Source organism: Stegostoma tigrinum, chromosome 20, assembly GCF_030684315.1.
Source record: "Stegostoma tigrinum isolate sSteTig4 chromosome 20, sSteTig4.hap1, whole genome shotgun sequence".
NCBI lineage: Eukaryota > Metazoa > Chordata > Chondrichthyes > Orectolobiformes > Stegostomatidae > Stegostoma > Stegostoma tigrinum.
Window position 1 is genome coordinate 13,884,270 of NC_081373.1, and position 23,454 is coordinate 13,907,723.

General features: G+C 41.3%; 1 protein-coding gene across 2 annotated transcripts in view; it reads right to left on the reverse strand.

Moving 5' to 3' along the window:
- Positions 1–23,454, reverse strand: part of armh3 (armadillo like helical domain containing 3) — a 117,864-nt gene that overhangs the window by 77,559 nt on the left and 16,851 nt on the right. For both annotated transcript variants that reach the window (XM_048550982.2, XM_048550983.2), the window contains exons 9-14: positions 21,858–21,914; positions 20,908–20,951; positions 16,866–16,926; positions 15,715–15,761; positions 5,429–5,504; positions 2,297–2,393 (exon numbers count right to left, since the gene is read on the reverse strand). In XM_048550982.2, the coding sequence (XP_048406939.1) occupies positions 2,297–2,393; positions 5,429–5,504; positions 15,715–15,761; positions 16,866–16,926; positions 20,908–20,951; positions 21,858–21,914 (382 nt within the window). The remainder of the gene's footprint in view (positions 1–2,296; positions 2,394–5,428; positions 5,505–15,714; positions 15,762–16,865; positions 16,927–20,907; positions 20,952–21,857; positions 21,915–23,454) is intronic.

Genomic DNA, 23,454 nt, shown 5'->3' on the forward strand with positions numbered 1-23,454 from the left:
CTCAGTAACAGCACACAACAGTAATCAGAATTCCAAGTCAGATATTATGTAGCGTGGAGGGGAACTTGCAGGTGGCAGTGTTCCTCTGAATCCTCTGCCCTTGTCTTTCTAGGTCAAGTTGTAGATTTGAAAGGTGCTGTCAGAGGAGCCTTGATGTACCAACTTGCAAATGGTACAAATTTGTGCGGTGGTAGTGAAGGGGGTGAATGTTGAAAGTGGTTGGGATGCCAAACAGGCTACTTTGTTCTATATGGTGCCGAGCTACTTGCGTGTTGTTGGAACCGCAGGCAACTGAAGTGTATTCTGTCACATTCTTGATGTATGCAGTTGGTAAGCAGACTCAAGTGTCAGATAGTGAATTACAATATACTTAAGGATGAATGCATGTCCTTGCAGAAAAAAGGGCGATGCAACAGAAGTCCTAGTTTCTGACCTTCTCTGGTAGCCACAGTATTTATACCGCTAGCCCAATTCAGTTTCTGTTCAATGGTAATGCCAGGGTGTTTACAATGACTTGATTCAATAATCTTAGTACCATGGAATGTCAATGGGCAATGGTTAGATTCTCTCTTGTTGGAGATGGTCATTGCCTGGCAATTGTGTGGCACAAATGTGACCTACCTAAACCCAAATGGGCAGCACAGTGGCTTAGTGGTTAGCACTGCAGCCTCACAGTGCAAGGGACACGGGTTCAATTCCAGCCTTGGGTTACTGGGTGGAGTTGGCAATGTTGCCCCTATGTCTGTATGGGTTTCCGCCGAGTGCGCTGGTTTCCCTCCATCGTCCAAAGATGTGCAGGTTAGGTGAACTGGCCATACTAAAATTTCCCTGTAGTGTTCAAGGACGTACAGGTTAGGTGGGTTAAACTATGGTAAGTGTGGGTCACAGGGACAGGATGGGATACTCTTTGGAGGATTGTTAAAGACTCGAAAGGCTGAATGGCTTCTATCTGCACTGTAGGGATTCTATAATTCTACAGATATTGACTAGATCCAGCTGCACATGGGCAAGATTGCTTCAGTATCTGAACAACTGTGTTTGGTGCGGAGCCTCACGCAGTTATCAGCAAACATTTCCAGCTCCAGCCTTATGTTGGCAAGAAGGCCATTGATGAAGCACCTGGAGATGGTTGGAACTAAGACTCAACCCTGAGGAACTCCTGCAGTGATGTCTAATGGTTGAAAGGACTGACCTCCAAAAACCACAACCATCTACCTTTGCACTAGGCGTGTCTTCAACAAAGTGGGATTTATCCTGCTTTTTGTGCAATCTTCTACATTGCCGGTAGATGCCAACATTGGAACTGTACTGGATTAATTTTCCTAGCACCTCAATTAGTTTTGGAGGACAGGTGATTAGTGGTATTGCTGGAATAGTGCCAGGGCCCATAGCCCTGGCAGTATCAGTGCCTTCAACCATTTTTTTAATATCATATCAAGTGGATCAGCTGCCCATACTGGACTTGCCCTAGCCTGTTCTTTCATTCAGCTAGCTCATGGTGCGACTACACTTTCTAGAATGATCCCTAAAATTCTTAATACCATTATTATTCAAAAATCTATTGACCTCAGTCATAAAATAACTCAATAGGTAATCTGGAGATTTACTAAACCAGCACTGCAGCACGAGGGCTATGACTGGGTAAAAACTTATATTACTTTCCCTTCAGAATTGCGTAGAAAGTAACTGAACTGAGAGTGTGAATGAAAACTTGGCCTATCTTCTACAGCATTTCCTTTAATATGTTTAAATCTTCAAACTACTGGTAGGAGGTTTCAAGAGAAGTTACTAGGTGTAGTGTTGCTCTTGTGACACCGTAGCCTTTGTGCTTTTCACCTATGTGGTGGAATCAGTACTCAATGTAACATGGCAGCTCCCAGTCTGTTTCAGGAAATAAAGCCAGACCCCAATACCTTATTAAAACAATTTTGCACTGCTGTTCCTTCTCCTCTGGTGGGTCACTGACAATCCCAGGGTTTTACACTGCATCTCGTTGACAAGTAGGATAGTGGGGTTTGTGGAACAGCAGTTGACCCCAGTCCACATCAGTATCCAGTCAACCCTCACTATAAAGCATGTATGACTAAGGCGCTGTGGATTGGATTAAACTTCCTACATCAAATGTTTGCACTCACTAACTGAACCCAGCTCAATAGCATTGCTTGGGCTTACACCGAAAGAACACACCCCGAATGAGGTGTATTAGGAATCCAGAACAAGGGCTGGAGTCAACCTCTTTAGGAAAGAATAAGTGCAGCTGGCAGAACAGGAGGCAAACAATTTCAGGAAGACTTACCGTCTGACGTAGGAGAGAGGTTTCCCAAAGGTGTGGTTGGAGTTGTAGGCAGTGTCGGTGTCGTTGGAATACTAACCAATCCCAATTCTGGGTGGCTCTGATATTAATGAAATAACATTGGGAGTTAGAGACGTTACCCCAAAAGCAAAGAATTTTAACAAATTTTTTTTTTAAAAAGATCCGTCATTCTCAAACAGGTTGCTTTTGATTGATGGTATCTATTCTATCAGGGTCTGCATGGAAATTGAGGACATCTCTTCTTTAGTTGTGGGCCTGTACCTTTGAACCAGCATTCACAGCCTCTGTGGTTGTGAATGGTGACCATTTTAACATTCAATGCCAATATTTTTCCTTTCCCTGAAGGCCAAATAAATAAAATGGGAAGCAGAAACAAAATTAGAAAACTGTCTCAATGAATTTCTAAAATTTGATTTTCTCATTAAGGTTGGTATTGGAGCTGGTGTTATTTTTCCCTTCACCATGAGGAAGTTCCAATGCCTTGCTAGCTTTTGCACACAGCTGGATGATTCAAACCGTGAGTTCATCATGTTGTGAAGTTAGGTAGAGTACTTGTGGGAGGCAAGAAGCTAGAATTTGGTATTTGTAAAATACTAGGGTGGAAAGCATTGCATGGTCCCTTTAAAATATGACGTGTTTTTTCTGCGCTTAGAGATTTAAAATGGATGTCTGTGAGCAGCAGCTTGAAAGTTTGCAAGTACACAAAGAGCAGCCAAATTAAAATGTTTGTATTGAAAGGCCACACAGTTATAGTAGGCCAAGCAGCAGTTTTAACAAGACGACAAGTTTTTGAATGTAGCCAATCAATTTGAACTCTGCACTTAGATACAAAGAACCTGTCAAATTTAATTCTGGCAACATAAAACCAATTCTACTGTAAGAAATTGATACGTCAAGGGTACAAAAGGAGGCGGCAACTGGAGGAAACCCCAGAGCTAACTTCCACTGGCCAAAACTAGTAGCCCTCTGCTCTCAAAAGAGAATCGCAGGCTCTCACAGCCTCCTCTGTATCGTAGAGAAGCACCATCTAAATAACAAAGATACCGAATCAACGGAGAAGGCGCAGAACATTCTGGAAAATACAACCAGGCTACAACTTCAAGAAACTTAATTCTTTTTAATATATAAGTGGGACTTCTATTTTTATTAGAACAGCATACCATTAGAATCTTGCTTTATTCGAGAATAGTTAGCAGTTAGAAGAGGTTTATTCAGTTTGCTGAAAGTTTAGTAATTTTGTTCAGTGTTACAGTTAGATATAAAAATGTTACTTGTTGATTTTAAAGTGAGTGTCAGGATTTATTTTATTTTACCCACTTGAAGTTGCTGAAAGGCAGGTTACACCACTTTTCATATTCCTTTTACACAGATTATAGGACAAGCTGCTCTGCTTTGGTTATTTTGGTTTAGTTCGAGGGGGGTGGGAGCAACTTCTGCTTTATAACAATGATATGAAGAAATCAGAGCTGATCCCATTACCATCTGAATGGGTCAGAGACTTAGACCCATATCCTCTCACTGAGTGGGGGAAATCACAGACACAGACACACATCATATCATGTGGGAAAATCCCTCTGTTGATCACTACCTTTAAGCATTGGAGAGCATTAATGCTCTCCAATGTTCCCTTGAATGATGCCATTTTGCAGGAGATGCCAAACAATTGTGGTCCAAAAGTCCTCCAGAGCACGGCAAAACTGACTGCCTCACCAACTAAGAAGGCAGAAGGAAAAATGGCTCCAGTCATCATGGCTTGGCATGCCATCAACATCTAACTGACAACCCATCAAGATAGCATAGAGACTGATGTACCACAAGATGACAATGTTAAACAAAGCCAAGCGCAGGCTTAGTCATAGTACTCAACAGCACAGAAAAAGACCTTGTGGCCCATCAAGTCTGCGCCAGTCAAAAACAACAACCTATTTAACCAGGGTCCATCTGCCAAGTCCCATGGTGCAAGAGAATTAGTGAATTTCAGCAGCATTAAGGCAATAGAATCATAAAGATTGTTCAACTCTTCTGCCGGACAGATCCAAGGCTCATTTCAATGTGGTGATACTACAGACACCAACTTTCTTCACAAGACAATAAAACAGAAGAGATGTTACAATAGGGTCAAATAGATAGGTTTAAAGGAATGCCTGAAATGAGGAGAGAGAACTGTAAAGCGGTTTCAAGAAGGAATTCCAATGTTTGGAGTTTGACAGCTAAAGGAATTGGCTGTGAAGAATGTGGGGCAAGAAGCCAGAACTGAAAGAGTGCAATGATCTCAGAGAGTTACCAAGCTAGAGGAGATTTCAGGGATGAAGAGGGGTGAGGCCACAACTACATGGATGAGAATGTTTAAATCAAGGAATTGTTAGAATCTACAGCTATGAGGTTAACAAGTACAGGGGTGACAAAATGAACAGTGTGTGAGTTAAGAGACAGAGTTTCATAAATGAGTTGAGGTTTATGGAATGTGGAAGATGGGAGCCTCCATGAGCCCAGGTTATCCTCTAATGCCTCACCCAGGTTATTTGTCTAAATACATGAGACTACTGACTGAGTGTCGCAGATTATTCAGCCGTGAAGGTGGGAATAGGGCAACTCTTATCTTCACTGACCATGCAAACCAAATATTCAGTGCTTCACCAGGATTTAAATCTATGCATTCGTCAAAAACCTTCATTGCTCTTATTGTGAAAGAACTGACTGAGACTGTGGTGGTAACTTCACAGATGCCCAGTTATTTCATCCAACTGGCTATTCTTAATCTGTGACAAGTGGCTCTTCCACCAGATGATTTCACAATCTGTTGAGGGCCTATAACTGCTTATGAAAGCTATTTAAAACTGTGAAACATTAAGGAAGAGGCTTGCAGTCACTTTAGGATAGTACTCAAACACAGGTGCCCTGGATGATTTCATTTGCCATTTCTTAGCTATATGCCAGTGGGTTCTATCAAAGCATCACTGCTGCGATCCTGACCAAACCCTACTTGATCAGCACATCAGGACATTTAACTTAGTACAGTTCCATAAGAGTGACATCAACTTCACTGGGAAAGCTACCATGCTGTGCTTTAAAAAGGGTGTCAGGTTGGGTACGGAACAAGATTAGCACACTCACCTGCGCTAATACTGTAATGAAGTTTCTGTTTAAGTGAACAGCTTCGTACAGTGCCAGCAGGATAGCTTCATTGGTCCTAGATTAGAAGAAAGACACAAATCAGCAGTTAGTCAAAGACTATTCAAGAGTAACTACTTGGATTAACATAGAATATTTGTTGTGGTAAAACATGTCAAGGGTGGGAAGGAGAGAAATGGGGACAGAGATAAAAAAAAAGAGAGGTTGAGGGAGGGAATTCCAGCGTTTAGGGCCCAGCCAGCTGAAGACATGGCTCCAAATAGTGGTGCAATGAAAATTGAGAGATTCTCAAGAATCCAGAATTGGAGGGTTTTCAAAGGTTTGGAAGAACTGTAGAAAATCAAAAAATGTGGGGATATTCCTCATCTTTCCCTAAACCCAGCTTAAATAATACACTATTTTGTAATTCTTTACAGTTTGCAATCCAAACCTACTTTGGCTTCTCAATGTTAAATTTCATTTTTGATTCCTCTGCTCAAATGGTTCTGGCTTCAAATCTGTCTTTTAGAACATCCTACTTTCCCATAGAACACTGCATCAATTCAACATGAAACGCCCAGTCAACAAACATATCAGTCATTCATCTAACGTGTGGGATCCTGCTGTACCTTAAAATGGCAGCCACATTTGTTAACATGAAAAAGTTAATTACTTCCAGTCATTTGAGACCAGGCAAAGTATTCCACTAATGCAATGTTTTTCTATTTTTAATGTGCAAGTATAAGATTTTTTATTTGCAATAACTTTAAGATCATCACTTATCAATATAGTGAAAAGGACAAAACCCCAGAGGGAGACTTGGCTTGTGACACTACTCTCCAATGCAATAAGCATCAATCACAACTTAGTTATCCTATTACTTTGAGGATTTATTAACTAATTTACAATGTCTACTTTTTCTCCTTGCAAAATATTTTTAGCCTCAAGTCTCTTGTGAATGACCTTAGTAATTCATGAGAAATACTGTACAGCTGCTTTACAGCGAAATTACAAAAGTGCCTGAGGATCCTGTGAACACAAATTCCAAAAGCACCATTCAGCCTATTCTGTCCTTCATTTGTGCGCAATCACATTAATTGTGGTTCACTCCCAAGACAAGACCTCAACTTTCTGACTGTTACAGGACCCAATTATCTTAATTCCACAGAGGGTTACTATGTATCCAAGTGCACAGAAGTTAAACAACAAAATTTTGTCCTGAAATCCCCACACCTCTCGTGCCTGTTTGAACCCTGCATTTATCATGGCTAATCCATCTAACCTGAACATGGTCATAGAGTTATAGAGTTATACAGCACAAAAACAGACCCTTTGGTCCAACTCATCCACGGTGATCAGACATCCCAATCTGATCCAGTCTATTTGCCAGCATTTATCCCATATCCCTCTAAATCCTTCTTATTCATATGCCCATCCAGATACCTTTTAAATGTTGTAATTGTACCAACCTCCACTTCCTCTGGCAGTTCATTCCATACATGCACCACTTTCTGCATGAAAAACTCACCCTTCAGGTCCTTTTAAAATCTTTTCCATCTCACATTAAACCTATTCCCTCTAATTTTGGGCTCCTCCACCCTAAGCTATTTACCCTTCCCATGCCCCTTATGATTTATAAACCGCCATAAAAGGTCAGCCCTTAGCCTATGATGCTCAAGGGAAAAAAGCTCTAGACTATTCACCCTCACCATCTAATTCAAACCAGCCAGTCCAAGCAACATCCTGGTAAATCTTTACTACACCCTCTCAAGTTTAACAACTCCCTTTCCTATAGAAGTGCAACCAGAACTGTACGCAATATTCTAAAAGTGGCTTAACCAATGTCCTGTACAACAACAGCATAGCGTCCTAATTCAGTGTTCTGACCAACAAGGGCAAGCATGTCAAACACCTTCTTCACCACCCAGTCTACCCGGGACTCCACATTCGAGAAACTATGCACCTACATCTGTGGTCTCTGTTTGGCAACACTCCGGAGGGCCTACTATTAATTTTGTAAATTTACCTAAACTAAATTCCATCTACCATTCCTCAGCCCATTGGCCACTTGATCAATGTTCCATTGTACTCTTAGATAACCTCCTTCACTGTCCACTACGCCACCTATTTTGATTTCATCTGCAAACTTACTAACCATTCCTACTATATTCATATCCAAATCCAGCATCAATCCTTGTGGCACACCACTGGTCACAGGCCTCCAGTCCAAAAGGCAACCCTCGACTACCACTCTCTGTCTCCTACCATCATCAGGTCAGCAACACCTGAATCCCATGTGATCTAACCTTACTAACTAGTCTACAATATAGAACCTTGTTGAACGCTTTGCTGATGTAATTCAGGTTTTCCATATACCCTAAAAGAATGGATTGTGGGAGTGGAAAGGCCCTGGTAAAGTAATTGGTGTTGACGGTAAAAGATCTTCTATCAGGCTTTTTCTCCAAATCAAAATTGCCTCTGTGCACACTGTTGCCTGCATGGGGCACTAAATCTTAATCCATTTCTATAATGTCCCTACTTGAAGGGATGTAAGTGTTTTCCAGTGTCTTGGCCAATACTCTTTCTGCAATGTGACCAAAAACAAAATGCACTGGCTAATCTCATTACTGTTTGTGAAATCTTGTTGTGTCAAAGTTGTCTACAGTTCATTGGTCAAACTCCAGAAATACCCTGCCTGGCATTACCCTATCTCAGAGTGTGAAGATCACAGGTTCAAGTTCTAATCTGGAGATTTCAGCACACAACCTAGGCCAATATTCCCAATGCAATGAAGAGGGACAGTGCAGCACAGCAGCATTATCAAAGTTTGACAGAGCTGCTTTGTGAGATAATATAGTAGGTAACAATAGTGCTCATTGAGCACCTAAATGGAACATTTCAAATCTGTGACCACTGCCACCTGGCAGCAGATGCAAGGAGAAACTTCACCTGCAATTTTTCCTCTAATTCTCACACCATACTGACTTGGGAATATATAACTGTCCTTTCACTGCCATTGGGTCAAAATCCCGGAGCTCCCTACCCGACAGCACTGTGGTGTCCTTATACCACACAGATTTTAGAAGTTCAGGAAGACAACTCACCACCACACTTTATCAAGGCCAATTAAAGACAGGTAATAACACAAAGTTGATGAGAGCAGTAGTTTTTAAAGGATGGACTTTAAAAAGAAAAGAGAGGTAAAGGCTCAGATCTCATTTCATTTTCTGAAGCTCATATTAAACATACAACTCCAGCTTTGACACAAAAGCAACAGCCTAGCTGAAGTTTGTAAAGTACCTCTACATTCATTTTGATTTGTTGTCACTCATGTTGAGTCCTGTGCAACAAGGTAACTGGGGCATAAAAATTGATGTGGATGAGCTTCTATTTATAAACCCATTTTAATCCGTAATTATTGCTTGTGCTCTCATCAAAAGCTGTGGAATTGAATCCGCTGGATAGAGTCCCAATGGTGCTCAGTTTTGCTGGGACACCAGTGCTGCTGAATTCACAGGCCTGTAATTCAGAGGAATCCTTTCCATTATCTTGAAAAATGAGAATGTTAACTATTCTGCTGGCTCTGGGTTGCTAATCTGGTCTGTAACTAACTGTGGAAGAATCAAATCACAGCTACCTTCAGGCTCTTAGTTTGAGTAATTCAGGCATACCATTGTGCCACATTATTTATGTTGTTGTCACAAACTTTAAAGATTTTTAAAAATACGGAGAACTCCCAATTGCATTTCACTTTCAGGCTAAGGTTGATAGGAAGCATGGACCAGATTTTTGTACTTAACAAGAATTACTATTTTATGAATAAATGGACTGTAGCTACAATTAAGTAATTATGAACCATCAGCATTTAACTCTACAGATTAAAACTCCATCCCCATTATTAAACTCCCCTGCCATATACACAGATTGGGAAAGAAACAGGAGTGTTATGGCCAGAAGTAAAGACTGGGAAAGTAGTTCCATGGTAGCAATTGACAGAATTTATTGAAGTGATTTGTGTGCTGATCAGAAGTTCCTCATTCTTCCTTCTCTAGATATTTTAACTTGTTTGTGGAGGACACACAATGACTGATTCACACTTAAAGAAGTCCTCTTAAAAATCACAGCTTAGAGCAATTGCAGAAGAATACAGCGATTTCCTCCAGGCTCATGGCTCAGCATAGCTGTCTCCCGACCTGGTGTACATTCGACATGGGCGTCCAGCCTCAAGCTGATTCTAGAACAGTGCCCTAGCCTCAAGGGGAAGCCTGGCATAGTCTGCAGTCAAGGTGCCAGCATGCATTGGGTTAGAATGACTGTTATTCTGAACTTTTCATTCTCTAATTTATTCCTGTGATGTGTAAAGGTGGTCTTTTTATTTCCATGATTTTTTTTCCCCTAAGAATTTGTACTTAAAAATCTGTACCTAGGTGCCTTTGAGCCTAAGATGGTGCCATAAGTGGCGACTTGAAAACTTTTCATTAGATTCATTTGAGCAAATGTGGGACTAAAGCAAATTATAATTCTAAACTGTTTTTTACTGCAGAGAACGGAAACAGCTCCTGAACTTCTGGAGACCGGGTGGCTTCTTCCTAGCTTGTTCGCTACCTCAAGCTGTTCAGCTATATGGGAACCAATTACATAGTTGTTGGCAGACAGAAGGCCTGTGGCACTGCTAACTAGTCAGTAGTCTACAGACTAATTGGTTATTTGTTGCCAGTTAAGTCTCAATTTTTACAAAGATCTTGGCCCAAGTTTATCTGGAAACTATCTACTACTGCTTGAACCAGCAACTGTGGTAAACAGCACCTTCAATGGTTGTTGGACTATTTACTTCAAAAAAAGTGTAGCAATCCCTCAACAATCCTGGTTTCTCAAAACAGTCTTTTCTTCCCCCATTTCAGTTCATACTCAAAAATACAGTAAAATAAGAAGATTTGGTCTTTGCAATGTCAGCAGAACGTGAAGGGAACAGAGAGATGCGATCAGGGACTGCTGTCAGCTATACCATCAAGCTGACTGCACAGAAGGGGCCAAATAGCACAAACAATCCAGTGTCCGGACTTATGCTGCATACAAGTCTCTGCCAACGTGGCTTCATCTCACTGAAATATCATAAAGTCATACACAGGTTTTAGAGCATAACATTAGGCCCATTGTGTTCATGTCAGACATGTCATATGCATTTATTCTAATTCCAATTTCCAACATTCGGCATTTCTAGAATTCATCTAAATATTTCTTAAATGTCTGTAGGTGTCCAGCATCTACCACCCTTTCGAGCAGTGAATTCCAGCTACTCACAACACTTCAGTCAGAAAGGTTTTCCCCAAATTCCCTCTAAACCCCTGCACGTTACTTTAAAACTGGATCTGGTGGTTATTGGCCCCTCTGCAAATGAGAAAGGTTTCGCCTTAGCTACCTTGTCTCTGTCCCCTCAAACACTATGCACCTCAATAAAACTCCCACCCTCTCAGTCATCCATGTTCAAATAAAAACTACCCCAACCTTTCTAGTCTCTCTTCACAGCTGAATCATTCCAGCCCAGGCAACATCCTGGTGAATTTCTTCTGCACCCTCTCTCATGCAATCATGTCCTTCCAATAATTTGGTGACCAAAACTGCACGTAGTACTCCTGCTGTGGCCTAACTAGTGTTAAATACAACTCCATTATAATCCCAGATAACAAGGTGTAGAGCTGGATGAACACAGCAGGCCAAGCAGCATCAGAGGAGCAGGAAAGCTGACATTTTGGGTCGAGACCCTTCTTCAGAAATTAATGTCAGCTTTCCTGCTCCTCTGATGCTGCTTGGCCTGCTGTGTTCATCCAGCTCTACACTTTGTTATCTCAGATTCTCCAGCATCGGCAGTTGCTACTATCTCCATTATAATTTCCTTGCTTCTGTATTCAATGCTTTATCCATCCGTCGTGCTGCCTTCAAGGACTTATCGTTATGCACACCAAGGTTCCTCTGGCCCTCTATACTTCCAAGGCTCCTACCCTTCAATGTATACTCTTTTACTTTGTTACTTATCCTAAAATGCATCATAATGCACTTTTCAGGACAAAATTCCATTTGTCACTGCTCAGTCTATCTATATTATCCTATTGTCTAACATTTTCCTCTTGGTGGTTTATCACACCACCAATTTTTGCACCATTTGCAAACCTAGTGGTCATATCTCCTACATTCATTTCTTGATCATTAATCTACACAACAAACAACTTTCCTTTCTTATATTGTAATCAAACAAAGAATTACTGAATGGTTCAGAGCATCTCCCTCCCCCAATCTACCAACTCTTTTCTTCCTCACGCATACTTATTAGTCCACAATTTCCTGACACACACAGTGAAACAAATTCCTCGGTGCAGCCTTCTAAAGTGCAGCAGTTATGTCAGAGATGCTGCAATCCACAGACTGGAAGGTGAGTGCTGCCACTTGGCTATAGCCACTAACTGTGTAAAACAGGAACAGAGCTCATGGGAAAGTGACAGCAAAAGAGGAACAGACGGAAACAAAAGCCAGATTCCTGACCTCATCAAGGAAGTTTGTCCATGAAAGAAGGAAGAAACAGCCAACACCAGAGATAGTTAAAATACAGAAATATGTAGAAACAACTTAAGAAATGCATTATGAAAACCAGGATGGGGTTCAGAAATTTTCACTATCAAGACACTGTTAATAAGGAAGCTCTCCTATTGGGAGCCTTATTGAAAAAAAAGAGATTCAGGACCCAAAACTCAATCTTAAAAGTCAATCTCGTCATTAAGATTTCATTTAACAGCCAAGTTTAAAGGATTATGATCCAGTACCAGTCTCCTGTTATGCCTTTTTCTTTAGTTTGTATTTCTTGATTATATCATTACGTCAGCGGTTCTGAATGGCTGTTCAGTACACATGCTCCATACTGATCCATCCACGGCTTAATTGCTGTGCCACAGCTAACATTAATTGCACTCCCCACACTGCCAAGCTCACACCTCTGCGGCACTGACTCCCGCACCAATCATTATACTCCCACTCTTTTTACTATCCCTAATCCCATGAATCGAGGTGAAGCTCTAAAGGGGCATGTAGCTCTTGAACTCTTTGCCACTTTTATTTTTGAGACAAGATTGTGAAGTAACTGAGCCAAGGCTGTTTCTCTATAAGAGGAGTTCACTCAGATAACCTAGATCCTAACCTAAAACTAATGCCCACTGCACCGGGGTTTAAAAACAGGGAGGGAGCTGCTTATTCTCCTGGCAAACCACAGGAGCATTTTATACACCACCATTAGTATGATAAATCATCCTCAAGATTTTTCATGTTCCCTTGGAAATGTTATCCAACAAAAGTAGAGAGTTACATGAGAAGATACTAAAAATGGTTTGGTCAAAAAGGAAGGTTTAAACAAGTGGAAATACAGGCAGGGAAATTAAAAGCAAAATCCAGTGCAGTAATAAAAGAAATTTCTGCTTTTACTGCTAGCCTGGTTGTTATTAATTATGGCAATATGAATTATGAACTTCACTAGTCACTTTTTTGCTATGCTGGTTCATGTACCACACAGGGATGTTCCTTAGCCAAATGGAACACTAGGATGCTTGGAGAATTTCTTGGCTTTTCGTTAAGATATTTCAATTGTTATTCTTGCAAGCAATTTCTGGGAAGCACTTTGAACTGTACAGCCAAAACAGGGCTACCCTATGGTGCAAGTTCAGTGACCCTGCACTTTCAGTCGTGATTGGAATGGGATCAGCCAAGTGGGCCTCATGGAATGAGTTCCCTGATTGGACCAGGTTAACAGCCTCAATCAGGAAGACCTGACTGACAGATATAAACAGGAATGCCAGGAGTTCTGAAAAGGTCAGGAGCCAGCTGGGTCAGTGTTTTGCACATGTAAATAAAGGGGGACTTGGTGACAGGATACTGGCCTCTGGAGTTATTTCACTCAGCATGGAGTCCAATTATTCAAGGAGACTACACATCACAAACCTGGCGGTACAGTGTTACTAAAACCCTCCTCTATCTACTCCCTGGGTGCATGTGCTTTTTCTAAATTCATTCTTCGAGTGTAGTCTCCACTACAAAAACTAGCAATTATTTTCCTGAGAACAAAGCGAGCCTACTTTGTTAATGGCTAAGACCATTTGTTTTCTGACCCAACTGTGTATCTTGCTGGATCACTGCAGACAAGAATTAAGAATTAACCACATTTATGTCAGATCAAGAAAGGAGAGAAGATTTCCTCCTTTAAAGGATGTTTGGCTTAATTCTTTCATAACACCCGAGCCTCACTGCAAGATTTGAATTAAATGCTCATTTCTAATCGTTGTTAAGGCATTGACCAAGAGGTGACAAATCCCAGCTTGTAAATGTATCGTCCAACTACAATCCCATTCTCTCCATTCCCAACCAGACTATTATCCAATACCAAGAGTTAGTCATCTCGGTCTCAACTGTTGTTACTAAAGGTCTATTCAACACTCACTGTTCTGAAGGAATGAGAGCTCTGTTTAACCTTCAACTTCAATTCAGGAACCACTAGTCCTTGCCCGGAGCCCAATTAGAACAGATGACTGTTTCTGAAGACATTACTTTCGCTGTACTGGGGCTCTGTCACAGAGGTTGATGAGCTCTGGATTTTCCTCATAATTACTGTACCATCTCCAGGTTGTTCAAAGTGTGATTAACACAATAAACCAGGGTTTTGATTTTATTTCTGGTTAGGCTGTTAGAAAAAAAGGGAAGAAAAGAATCGACAGTTCCAAGTTTCAATTAAATATCCATCTGTGGTACTGATAGTGGAAACGGAACTCAGTGAGGTGATTTATTATACGTCAGAGTCAGAGCTATTGAGTTCAGAACAGTCAATAATGCTGCAAATATTCTGTCTGCCTCCATTTTACACTACTTCACTAATTTCTCTGATGTTATTTCAATTCTCAGTCAACCGCGGGCTCTATGAATAGCATACTCATCTCTGGAGTCAGGACTGGTTTCAGAGCACTAATCTCAGGCCAGCATTCCCGGTATCTGCAGTATCCAACTAAACAGACTGCATGTTTAGATGACTTAAGTCATCAAATGGCCACCACTTCAAAGATGTCTTCCAAGTGTCCTGCCAATGCTTAGCCATCAATCAATATCATTTAAACAAAATTTCTGGTTATCACTACTGCTAATTTTGGGATTTTGTTGTCTGTAAATTATGTCATTGTCAACACTGTCACAGCTTTATTCCACTGGTGCTAACCATTAAGGTGGAGCAAAGGTAGAAAATATGATGGTGCTGAGGAAGGAAACCATCAGAACAGGTGGCAATAAACCGAGGCTTTGAAATTTTGGAAGCAGGACTTCTGCCTACAGCCTCAGCCAGGTATAGAATAAAAAAAGGGGCAGGGGAAGACACTAGAAGACATGGAAGAATGTGAAAGTATGTCGGCTGAATGGAATGGGATCCACTGGAAATAGCCACCTCACTGACACCACGCCTGCTATTTGTAAAGAGGCAAATTTTCCCTCATTCTTCTCCACAAAGGTAAAGTGATTTTTAAAAAAAAAATAAATCCAATAATGTCTTTTACAACCTTAGAATATCCCAAAAACTATATTGCTTCTAAAGCAGTGCTAAGAAGCCAATTTGAGTATAGCAAGCTCCTACAAGCAGCAATGGCCTAAACGATCAATTCTTCTGTATTCGGTGTTTGAAATAACTGCACAGAGGCTGGTGTCCTGTCATCAAGTCATCTGGCATTTACTAGTGCACAGTACACTGGCTGTAGCCAGCCAGCTTGGAGTCGGTCCTCAACCGAGGAGATTCTAATCTCCTACTTATATTGGTCACCCAGGGTTTTCCTGATTGGCCCAGGTCAACATCCCAATCAAAAACCTAGTAATCTATGAGGTTCACCAGTCCCAATCACTACAGTGCTGTTTGTTGGACAAAGATTCCCTTGCTCTTGTTTAGATAGTGATTTTGATTTTCACCTGACAGCACAAATTGGTCTTCATTTTAAACGTTGTATCCAAAAGACAACGCTTCCCACATCACAATAGTGCACCAGAGAGTGTCAGCCTGGATTTTGTGCTAAATCCTCTGGAATGAGGCTAGAACTCAACATTCTGACTCAGATATGACAGTGCGATCCACAGAGCCATTACTGACAGGTTAAATTTCTGCCAAACCCTTCTGGCAATTGGTGATTTGGCAGGGATGTAAATGCAAGTACAGAACGTCCAAATAAAAAAAGTGGAAGGACAGACAGAAGGAGACAGTGAATATTTTGCAGAATGGTACTTACTGGACTGAAATCTTCTCATCAGCATCTGCTATGAACATGTTGCCCACCTGTATATAGAGAGGGAACAGCTGTTAGTGTGAGCCTGAAGGAACAAGGAGAAGCAGGCTGGAAATATGCATGATGGAAAAAAGGCTTACGAAAAGGAGATTCAATATGTGAACAAGACGATACTGATTTACAGTGTGAACCTACGGGTGAAGACTGAAAAACCAAGGATGAAGGATAACAGAAGAAAATCTAATCTGCCAAAACATTGATGGCCGCAAAACAAAAGAAGAATCAAAGTAGGGAAGTAATGTAATGAGAGTGGCAGTGAAAATTTTGGACAACTTGTAGATATAAAGCACTATTGATACAAAACAGTCTGAAACACTTCACAGGGGAGGACTACGAATCAAAATTCACAAAGTCAAAGGAGAGGCAACTCCAGCTTGGTCAAAGATGGAAAAAGCTACTAGAATGAGATAAAACAGAGAGGGCAGTACGAAAGATAAAGACAAGGCAGAAGAGTAAAGAATGTATCTGGGGCTGATCATACAAAATTATATGTAGGGGCAGAAACAGGTGATTCCCCTCCCCAGCCAGGTCGCAATAAAAGCATTGCTAATATGGTTGTATTTCTTTGCCTAACAAGGACCTATGTATCCCTGCCTTAAAACTATTCAATAGCCTAGCCTCCACCACCTTTTGAGACAGTGTTCCAAGGTCAGACAATCTTCGTAAAAAAATTCTCACTGTCCTGAAAGGGCCATCCCTATTTTAAAGCCGTGCCACCTCTTAGGGAGAGCTCTCTAATTAGTTCCACCTCTGCTCCTCCAAAATAACCTTGCAAATTATTCTTTTCAATCATTTCTCCAAGTTCCCTTTGAAACTGCTTTCACTGCCCTTTCAGAGAGCGTGTTCCAGATCACAACAATTCTCTGGGTCAAAACGTTCCCAATTTCCTTCGCTTGTTTTTTGTCAGTGATTTTAACTGCATCATCTGCTTACCAAGTATATTGTCAGCGGAAACAATTTCCTCTGTTTTACTCATTATGAACTGGCTTTAATTTTAGGTTTAAACGAAAAGGTTTCGAAGTATCTTTCTATTTGCTCACATCACGCAAGATTGGCTTTCAAACTCATGAGAAAATTTATCCTGTTGTGCATACCATGTTGGTTATAGCAGATAAGAATCCTCCCTGGTTTTCCTCTTCTTTATCTTTGTACTGCCTGCCAAAGTAAAAGAAGAGTAACTTTCCCATTGTATGTGCATAAATTGACAAATTTGAATTTTAATTTCAATTATTTCACACAATAAAATGACATATTTTTCTTCCACATTAGTACGTTATGACTGGAAATGATACTACAAATCAAATAAACCGTTTGATTCTCTTCAGGCAGAAAGGTTGCAGACTTGATCCCTTGGCTCAGGGATGTCACAGCTACAAAACTTAGTCCACAGTTAAGAAGCAGCAAATCTGCTCGTGCTCCCAATACCATAAGTCACCCAATGAGATCTCACTTGAACAAACACATTCATGGATTGTGGGTTAGAAAATGGCCAAGCTGATCTATGATCCTCTTGCAATCAAATAGACTCAACTTGACAATACAGGTGCACATGTGCTGGGAACGAAGCCAGGGCCTTTCTTTATTCGTTGTTGGAATATAGGTGGCACTGACCAGCATTTATTGTCCATGTTTCACTGCACTTGAGAAAGAGGTTAAGGAGCTGAAGGGGTGGAGGGTGGGGAAGCAAAGGTACAGGAGAAACTGAATCACAAAATTAATTAGGATATTACCCCTTCTGCATTGTACAAGGGCAAACTGTCAACATCCTTACTGTCCAAGATGTCAATGTGGGAAAGGTATAGATTACCCTGTGAGGGGAACTCGAGGAAGCAAAGGAGAGAGTATACATAAGGTAATATCCCCGGTTCCCTTCTGGTTCAGTGCACCAGTCTGCAGTGTTGTTGGCTAATCCAGTATGTACAGGATACTAGGGCAGTCAACTTCTGAATGATACCACTGTCCAATAAAGCTGATATTGGCATATGGCTTTTAATCTAATAAAAATCACCAAAGGTACCTCACAGAAGCACAACAAAATTTGACATCACGCCATCTAGACAGAGCTACTGGCCAGAAATTCCAATGGCCAGATAGTTTTTGGAGGATCGTAGACTAGAATTGTGGATCAGGACAGCATAGGTATCTTGACGCAGCTGACTCCAAGGTAACCGCCCAGGAAATTGAAAATTTAATGAGCAATTACTCTATGTGTGGGTCCCTCCAAAAACGTGCCTAAGTGATATTTCAGAGGGTTTTAACTCAAGTTCAAAGCCCTGGAGAAGTTAGAGTATTAAAAACCAATTCGAACTCCTAGATTACTATTAAGCTGAGCACCTGACATTCAACAGTGTTGGGCCCCCTTGGCAGCCTATCCCCTCATCCACCTGATGTCCTAAGCCCCTGAGCACATCACCCACCTGGCACCCTACTATCCCCTCACCCCTCACGCATCTGCCACCCTATTCCCACATCAACTCTTTTCAGGTAGCTGTCGGACATTTAACCAAAAATTATGGCACTCAGTGCTGGGTAAGAGAGGTCATGGCTTTGAAGATGATTTTCTCTGCTGCTTCTGATGTTTCTGGACTGGTCTCCCTACTTTTGTAACATGAGACTTCTGCCTAGGAATTTCCAAAGTAGAAATCATCCTAATGTAAATATGTAATTTGTAAAAGGTCATTTGTTTTATCCACCAGGGCTTTCCATCCTGATCGGAATTTCTGGACCATTGAATCAGGTGACCAAAACCTTGATCAAAGAGGTAAGTTTTAAGGAGCATCTTAAAAGAGGAGAGTGAAGTGGTGAGACAAACAGGTATAAAGGAGAGAATTCCAGAGCGTAAGGCCAGGAAACCAAAGGTACAGTTAGCAACAGTGAAGCAATTAATAGTGGGGATGCCCAAGAAGCCTGAATCAAAAACAAAAAACAAAGAACAAAGCGCAGAAAATTACAGCACGGTAACAGGCCCTTCGGCCCTCCAAGCCTGTGCTGATCCAGATCCTCTATCTAAACCTGTTGCCTATTTTCCAAGTATCTGTATCCCTCTGCTCCCTGCCCATTCATGTATCTGTCTAGATGCATCTTAAATTATGCTATCGCGCCCGCCTCTACCACCTCTGCTGGCAAAGCATTCCAGGCATCCACGACCCTCTGCGTGAAGAACATTCCACGCAAATCTCCCTTAAATTTTTCCTCTCTCACCTTGAAATCGTGACCCGTAGTAATTGAATCCTCCAATCTGGGGAAAAAAGCTTCTTGCTATCCACCCTGTCAATACCTCTCATGATTTTGTTGACCTTAGTCAGGTCCCCCCTCAACCTCTGTCTTTCTAATGTAAATAATCCTAATTTATTCAACCTCTCTTCATGGCTAGCGCCCTCCATACCAGGCAACATCCTGGTGAATCTCCTCTGCACCCTCGCCAAAGCATCCACATCCTTTTGGTAATGTGGCACCAGAACCATACACAGTATTCCAAACGTGGTTGAAACAAAGTCCATACAACTGCAACATGACTGTCAACTCTTGTACTCAATACCCCTTCCGATGAATGAAGGCATGCCGAATGCCTTCTTGACCACTCTATCAGTGGTAGACTCACCAACTTTAAGGGCATTTAAATGGTCATTGGATAAACAAATGGATGTTAATGGAATAGTGTAGGTTAGATAGGCTTCAGATTGGTTTCACAGGGTGCCGCAACATCGAGGGCCGAAGGGCATGTACTGTGCTGTAACGTTCTATGTACTATCGACCTGCATTGCCACCTTGGGAACAATGGACCTGAACACCCAGATCTCTCTGCGCCTCAATTTTCCCCAAGGCTTTTCCATTTACCGTATAGTTTGCTCTTGAATTGGATCTTCCAAAATGCATTTGCCTGGATTGAACTCCATCTGCCATTTCTCCGCCTAACTCTCCAATCTAACTATATTCTGCTGCATTCTCCAACAGTCACCTTCACTATCTTAGTGTCATCTGCAAGCTTGCTAATCAGCTCATCTATACCTTCGTCCAGATCATTTATATATCACAAACAACAGTGGTCACAACACGGATCCCTGTGGAACACCACTGGTCTCCTTCCACTAAAACTCTCCGTCTCCTGTTGCCCATCCAGTTCTTTATCCATCTATCAGAGGAGCACAGAGATCTCTAAGTTGTGAGGTTGAAGGATATCAAAGAGATAGGGAGGGGAAAGACCATGGAGACAAGATTGAGAATCTTAATCAAGACTTGGTTTCTCTGGACACCAGTTTGGGTCAATGAGCACAAGGGTGACAAGGGAACAGGACTGAGAGATTGTTAACACTAAGTTCTGGATGACCACAATTTTACAAATTGCCGGGGGGGAAGAGAAATGGAGTTGGTGCTTTTATATGAGGTACACTGTCACACTTTTAACACAGTTCTAACTGTCTCAGGCAACAACTTTATTTAGGAAGGGCAGTCCAGCAGTTCAAAACAGCAATAAAAGGAATGGCCTATAAATTTGTGCTGTTGGTACAGTTTGTTCAGAAGGAACGTTGGCCAAGACACAAACATTCTACTATTCTTCTTCCTGTCACAACAAGGTGTTTAAAAGAGCGATTTTGTTTAACATGCACACAATGAGAGGGAACAGTCGACGTGGGCTAGAGATTAGTGCCTGTAACAGAGATGAAGGAACAGATGTGGTACTAGTAAGACAAGCCTCACCACCCACTCTGAATTTCACATCCTTATTGCCTGCTTTATGTCCTCAACCGTTATTGCCAATTCTATCTCCAAATCGCTCAGTGCTCACTCACACACCACAACCTTCCTGCCTGCTCTGTACCCAGTATCTCCCTGTCCAACGTGTGCCCTGCTTCCTTGCATGTCACCCCATGTCCTCCACTTTGGCCTCTCACAGACTGAATAAGTTGAGTAAACTTACAAAATACTTAAACCAACATGCTTCTGATTCAATATGAATCACAGCAGAATTTGCTGAAATACTCATGCCGTGGCCTCCACTTACACTTATTTATTCAGATGGCCTTTCAACATTTTAAAACGTCACCCCAGGCACAAGCCAGCTCAGAACTACAAACTGTAGGCCTCTATGACAGCAACTAACACACACCTCCTTTTACTGTACAAGTTAATACAAACCTGTTATATTCAGTCAGAGCTTGTGATATGACGAGACCCATGCCCTGTAACAGAAAGGCAAGGTAGGATCATATATTAATTGAAAAGTTAAATGAAAAGATTTTTCTGCCTACACTACTTAACTTACATGCTAACACAGCATCAACGTCCTCAGATGTTTTCTCTCTCACGCACACAATCTCTTCCGTATACTCATTTCCCACTGCAACTGCCATTATACAGTTTGAGTGCACATCAGATGGAAGTGAATCACTTGCACTCTCGCTCCCATTCCACTGCTTTTCCTATCCTCACTTCCTTGAGCGGATCTTGAGCGTACCTGTTACAGAATCCCACACCGGATCAGACCGGACATCATGCATCAGTGAGTCTCATTCTCCACAGGCCAGTCAAGCCACTTCTCAAGAATCATCCTTTCCTTCACTGAGACACTCCTTCTTTGATGTCTATCACCCACTCTCTACAATATTACTTCCCATTATTGCAAAAAGCTTGTGCATGTTTTTGTGGTTAATATTATAGCTGCCTATACAGTGGCCATCTCTCATTTCCATCACCACCTATACTTCAAATTTCCTCTATTTCAGACCTGAAATACCGTGGTTCCTTAATTCTCCCACAGTCAGATCATCACGTGAGAAATTTCCTTTTACGACAAACCCTTTCCTCCTGAACTGTTGCCCACCACAATTTTCCTCCTGGCACCCTTGCAAGCGTATGTTAGAAACTGTCCCCTTGTTCCATTCATTCAGAGCACCACTATCATTTCCCTCAACGAATAAAAGGTATCCTTGCTCCTCTCTGCTCTGATGTGTTGCCACTCTACAAATCCACCTCCAACTTTCCCTACATTTGAGGATCTCCAGAACAACTACACAGCAAGTGCTGCAAGACCTTGCAATCCCGCCCAATAACCAACTGTCTGCAGGTCAGCAGAAATGCATACTCACATTTAGTGTAGCCTCATCATCGACAATGGACAACTTCACAATATATGGGTTCACAGACTGTAACAAAGTACACAATTGTTAATTGGATTGTGGTACACACACAACATAGAGACTGATTTATAATTAAAAAGCAATGACAGCTGATCTGCAACACGGAATAGGTTCAAAGGACTTTGACTGGCATTGTAACAGACATCATGTTGGGCTAAAACAGACTACGCAACAACTTGCCTTTATATATCCAAACCAGCTAATAAAGAAACAAACCAATCACTTTAGGTTATTTCATTCTGACTTAAATATTAACAAGAAATCTTCAAGCTAAACCATTTCTTGATCCCATCTGCCTGACCCTGAATTTTAAACTTGAAGGGACATTCCAGAGTACTCAAGCTCTACTGATGTCAAATAATACACTTGATATTGGTTAACCATAAAACAGAAGTAAGACAATTTATTACAAACAATGCTATAGAAGATTAGCTAGTATTAAAATGCTTATTCTTCTCCCTCTTTGAAATTCCTCTCAGGCAGTTTGGGTTTTGTTGCATCATAGAACTGTGCATTGAGGAAAAAGGCCATTCACCCATCCCGTCCATGCCAACTCTATGAAATGAGCTAAACAATTAATTTCACTTCCTGGCCCTTCTCATTACCTCTTCAGAGCTTCCCTTTCAATTACGTAACCAACTTTTGTTTTGATTCCACTGCTTTCAGGCAGTGTATTCAAGATCACAAGTGTTCAGCGTCATTGAAACCCCATATATATTGAAGCAGTCCAAGCCCACACATAGCAAAACCAGGACAACATTTCATGTTTGGGCTATTAAGTAGCAAGTAATATGCACAACACACAACAGCTGGGGAATGATGACCTCCAACAAAATGAGATTCTAAGCATTTCCCATGATATTCAATGGTTGAACTTACTCTATTGGCATCCCATAAAAATAAATTTTAAAAAAGCAAGAGTAGAACAGCAGCTCCTGTAAACTGATCTTCTATTCAATACAATCATGGCTGAAATTCTATCTTCAAGATCATAGTTAAGTAGGACAATAGCAACAGAGGACGAGGAATTGGTCAATCAGCCCCTCTATAAAGTAAAAATGAAGTTGCTATAATCTGAAAGGACCAAAGAATTGGTTTCTCATGAGGGACTACTGGTGGTGAGTTTAACCGGAGGGTCACCATGCCTCATGCGGCGGCATTTGTTTCACAAATCTGGTGGAAGTTTTAGAGGATGTAATTAGTAACATTAATAAGGGACAGGCAGTAGATATGGTTTATTTGGACTTTCGGAATGCAAAATTAAAACACATGCAATCGGAGGTAGTGTATTGACATGGATAAAGAACTGATTGGGAGACAGGAAACAAAGATTAGGAATAATAGGTAATTTTCCTAGTGGAAGCCAGTGACTAGTAAGATATCACAGGAATCAGGATTTAGACCCCAGACATTCGCATTAATATATTAAAGATTTGGATGAGGGAACTAAACTCACCAAGCGCACAGCTGACACAAAGCTGGGTGGGAAGGTAAACTGTGAGGAAGATGCAGAGATGCTAAAGTGTGATATGGACCAGTTCAGCGA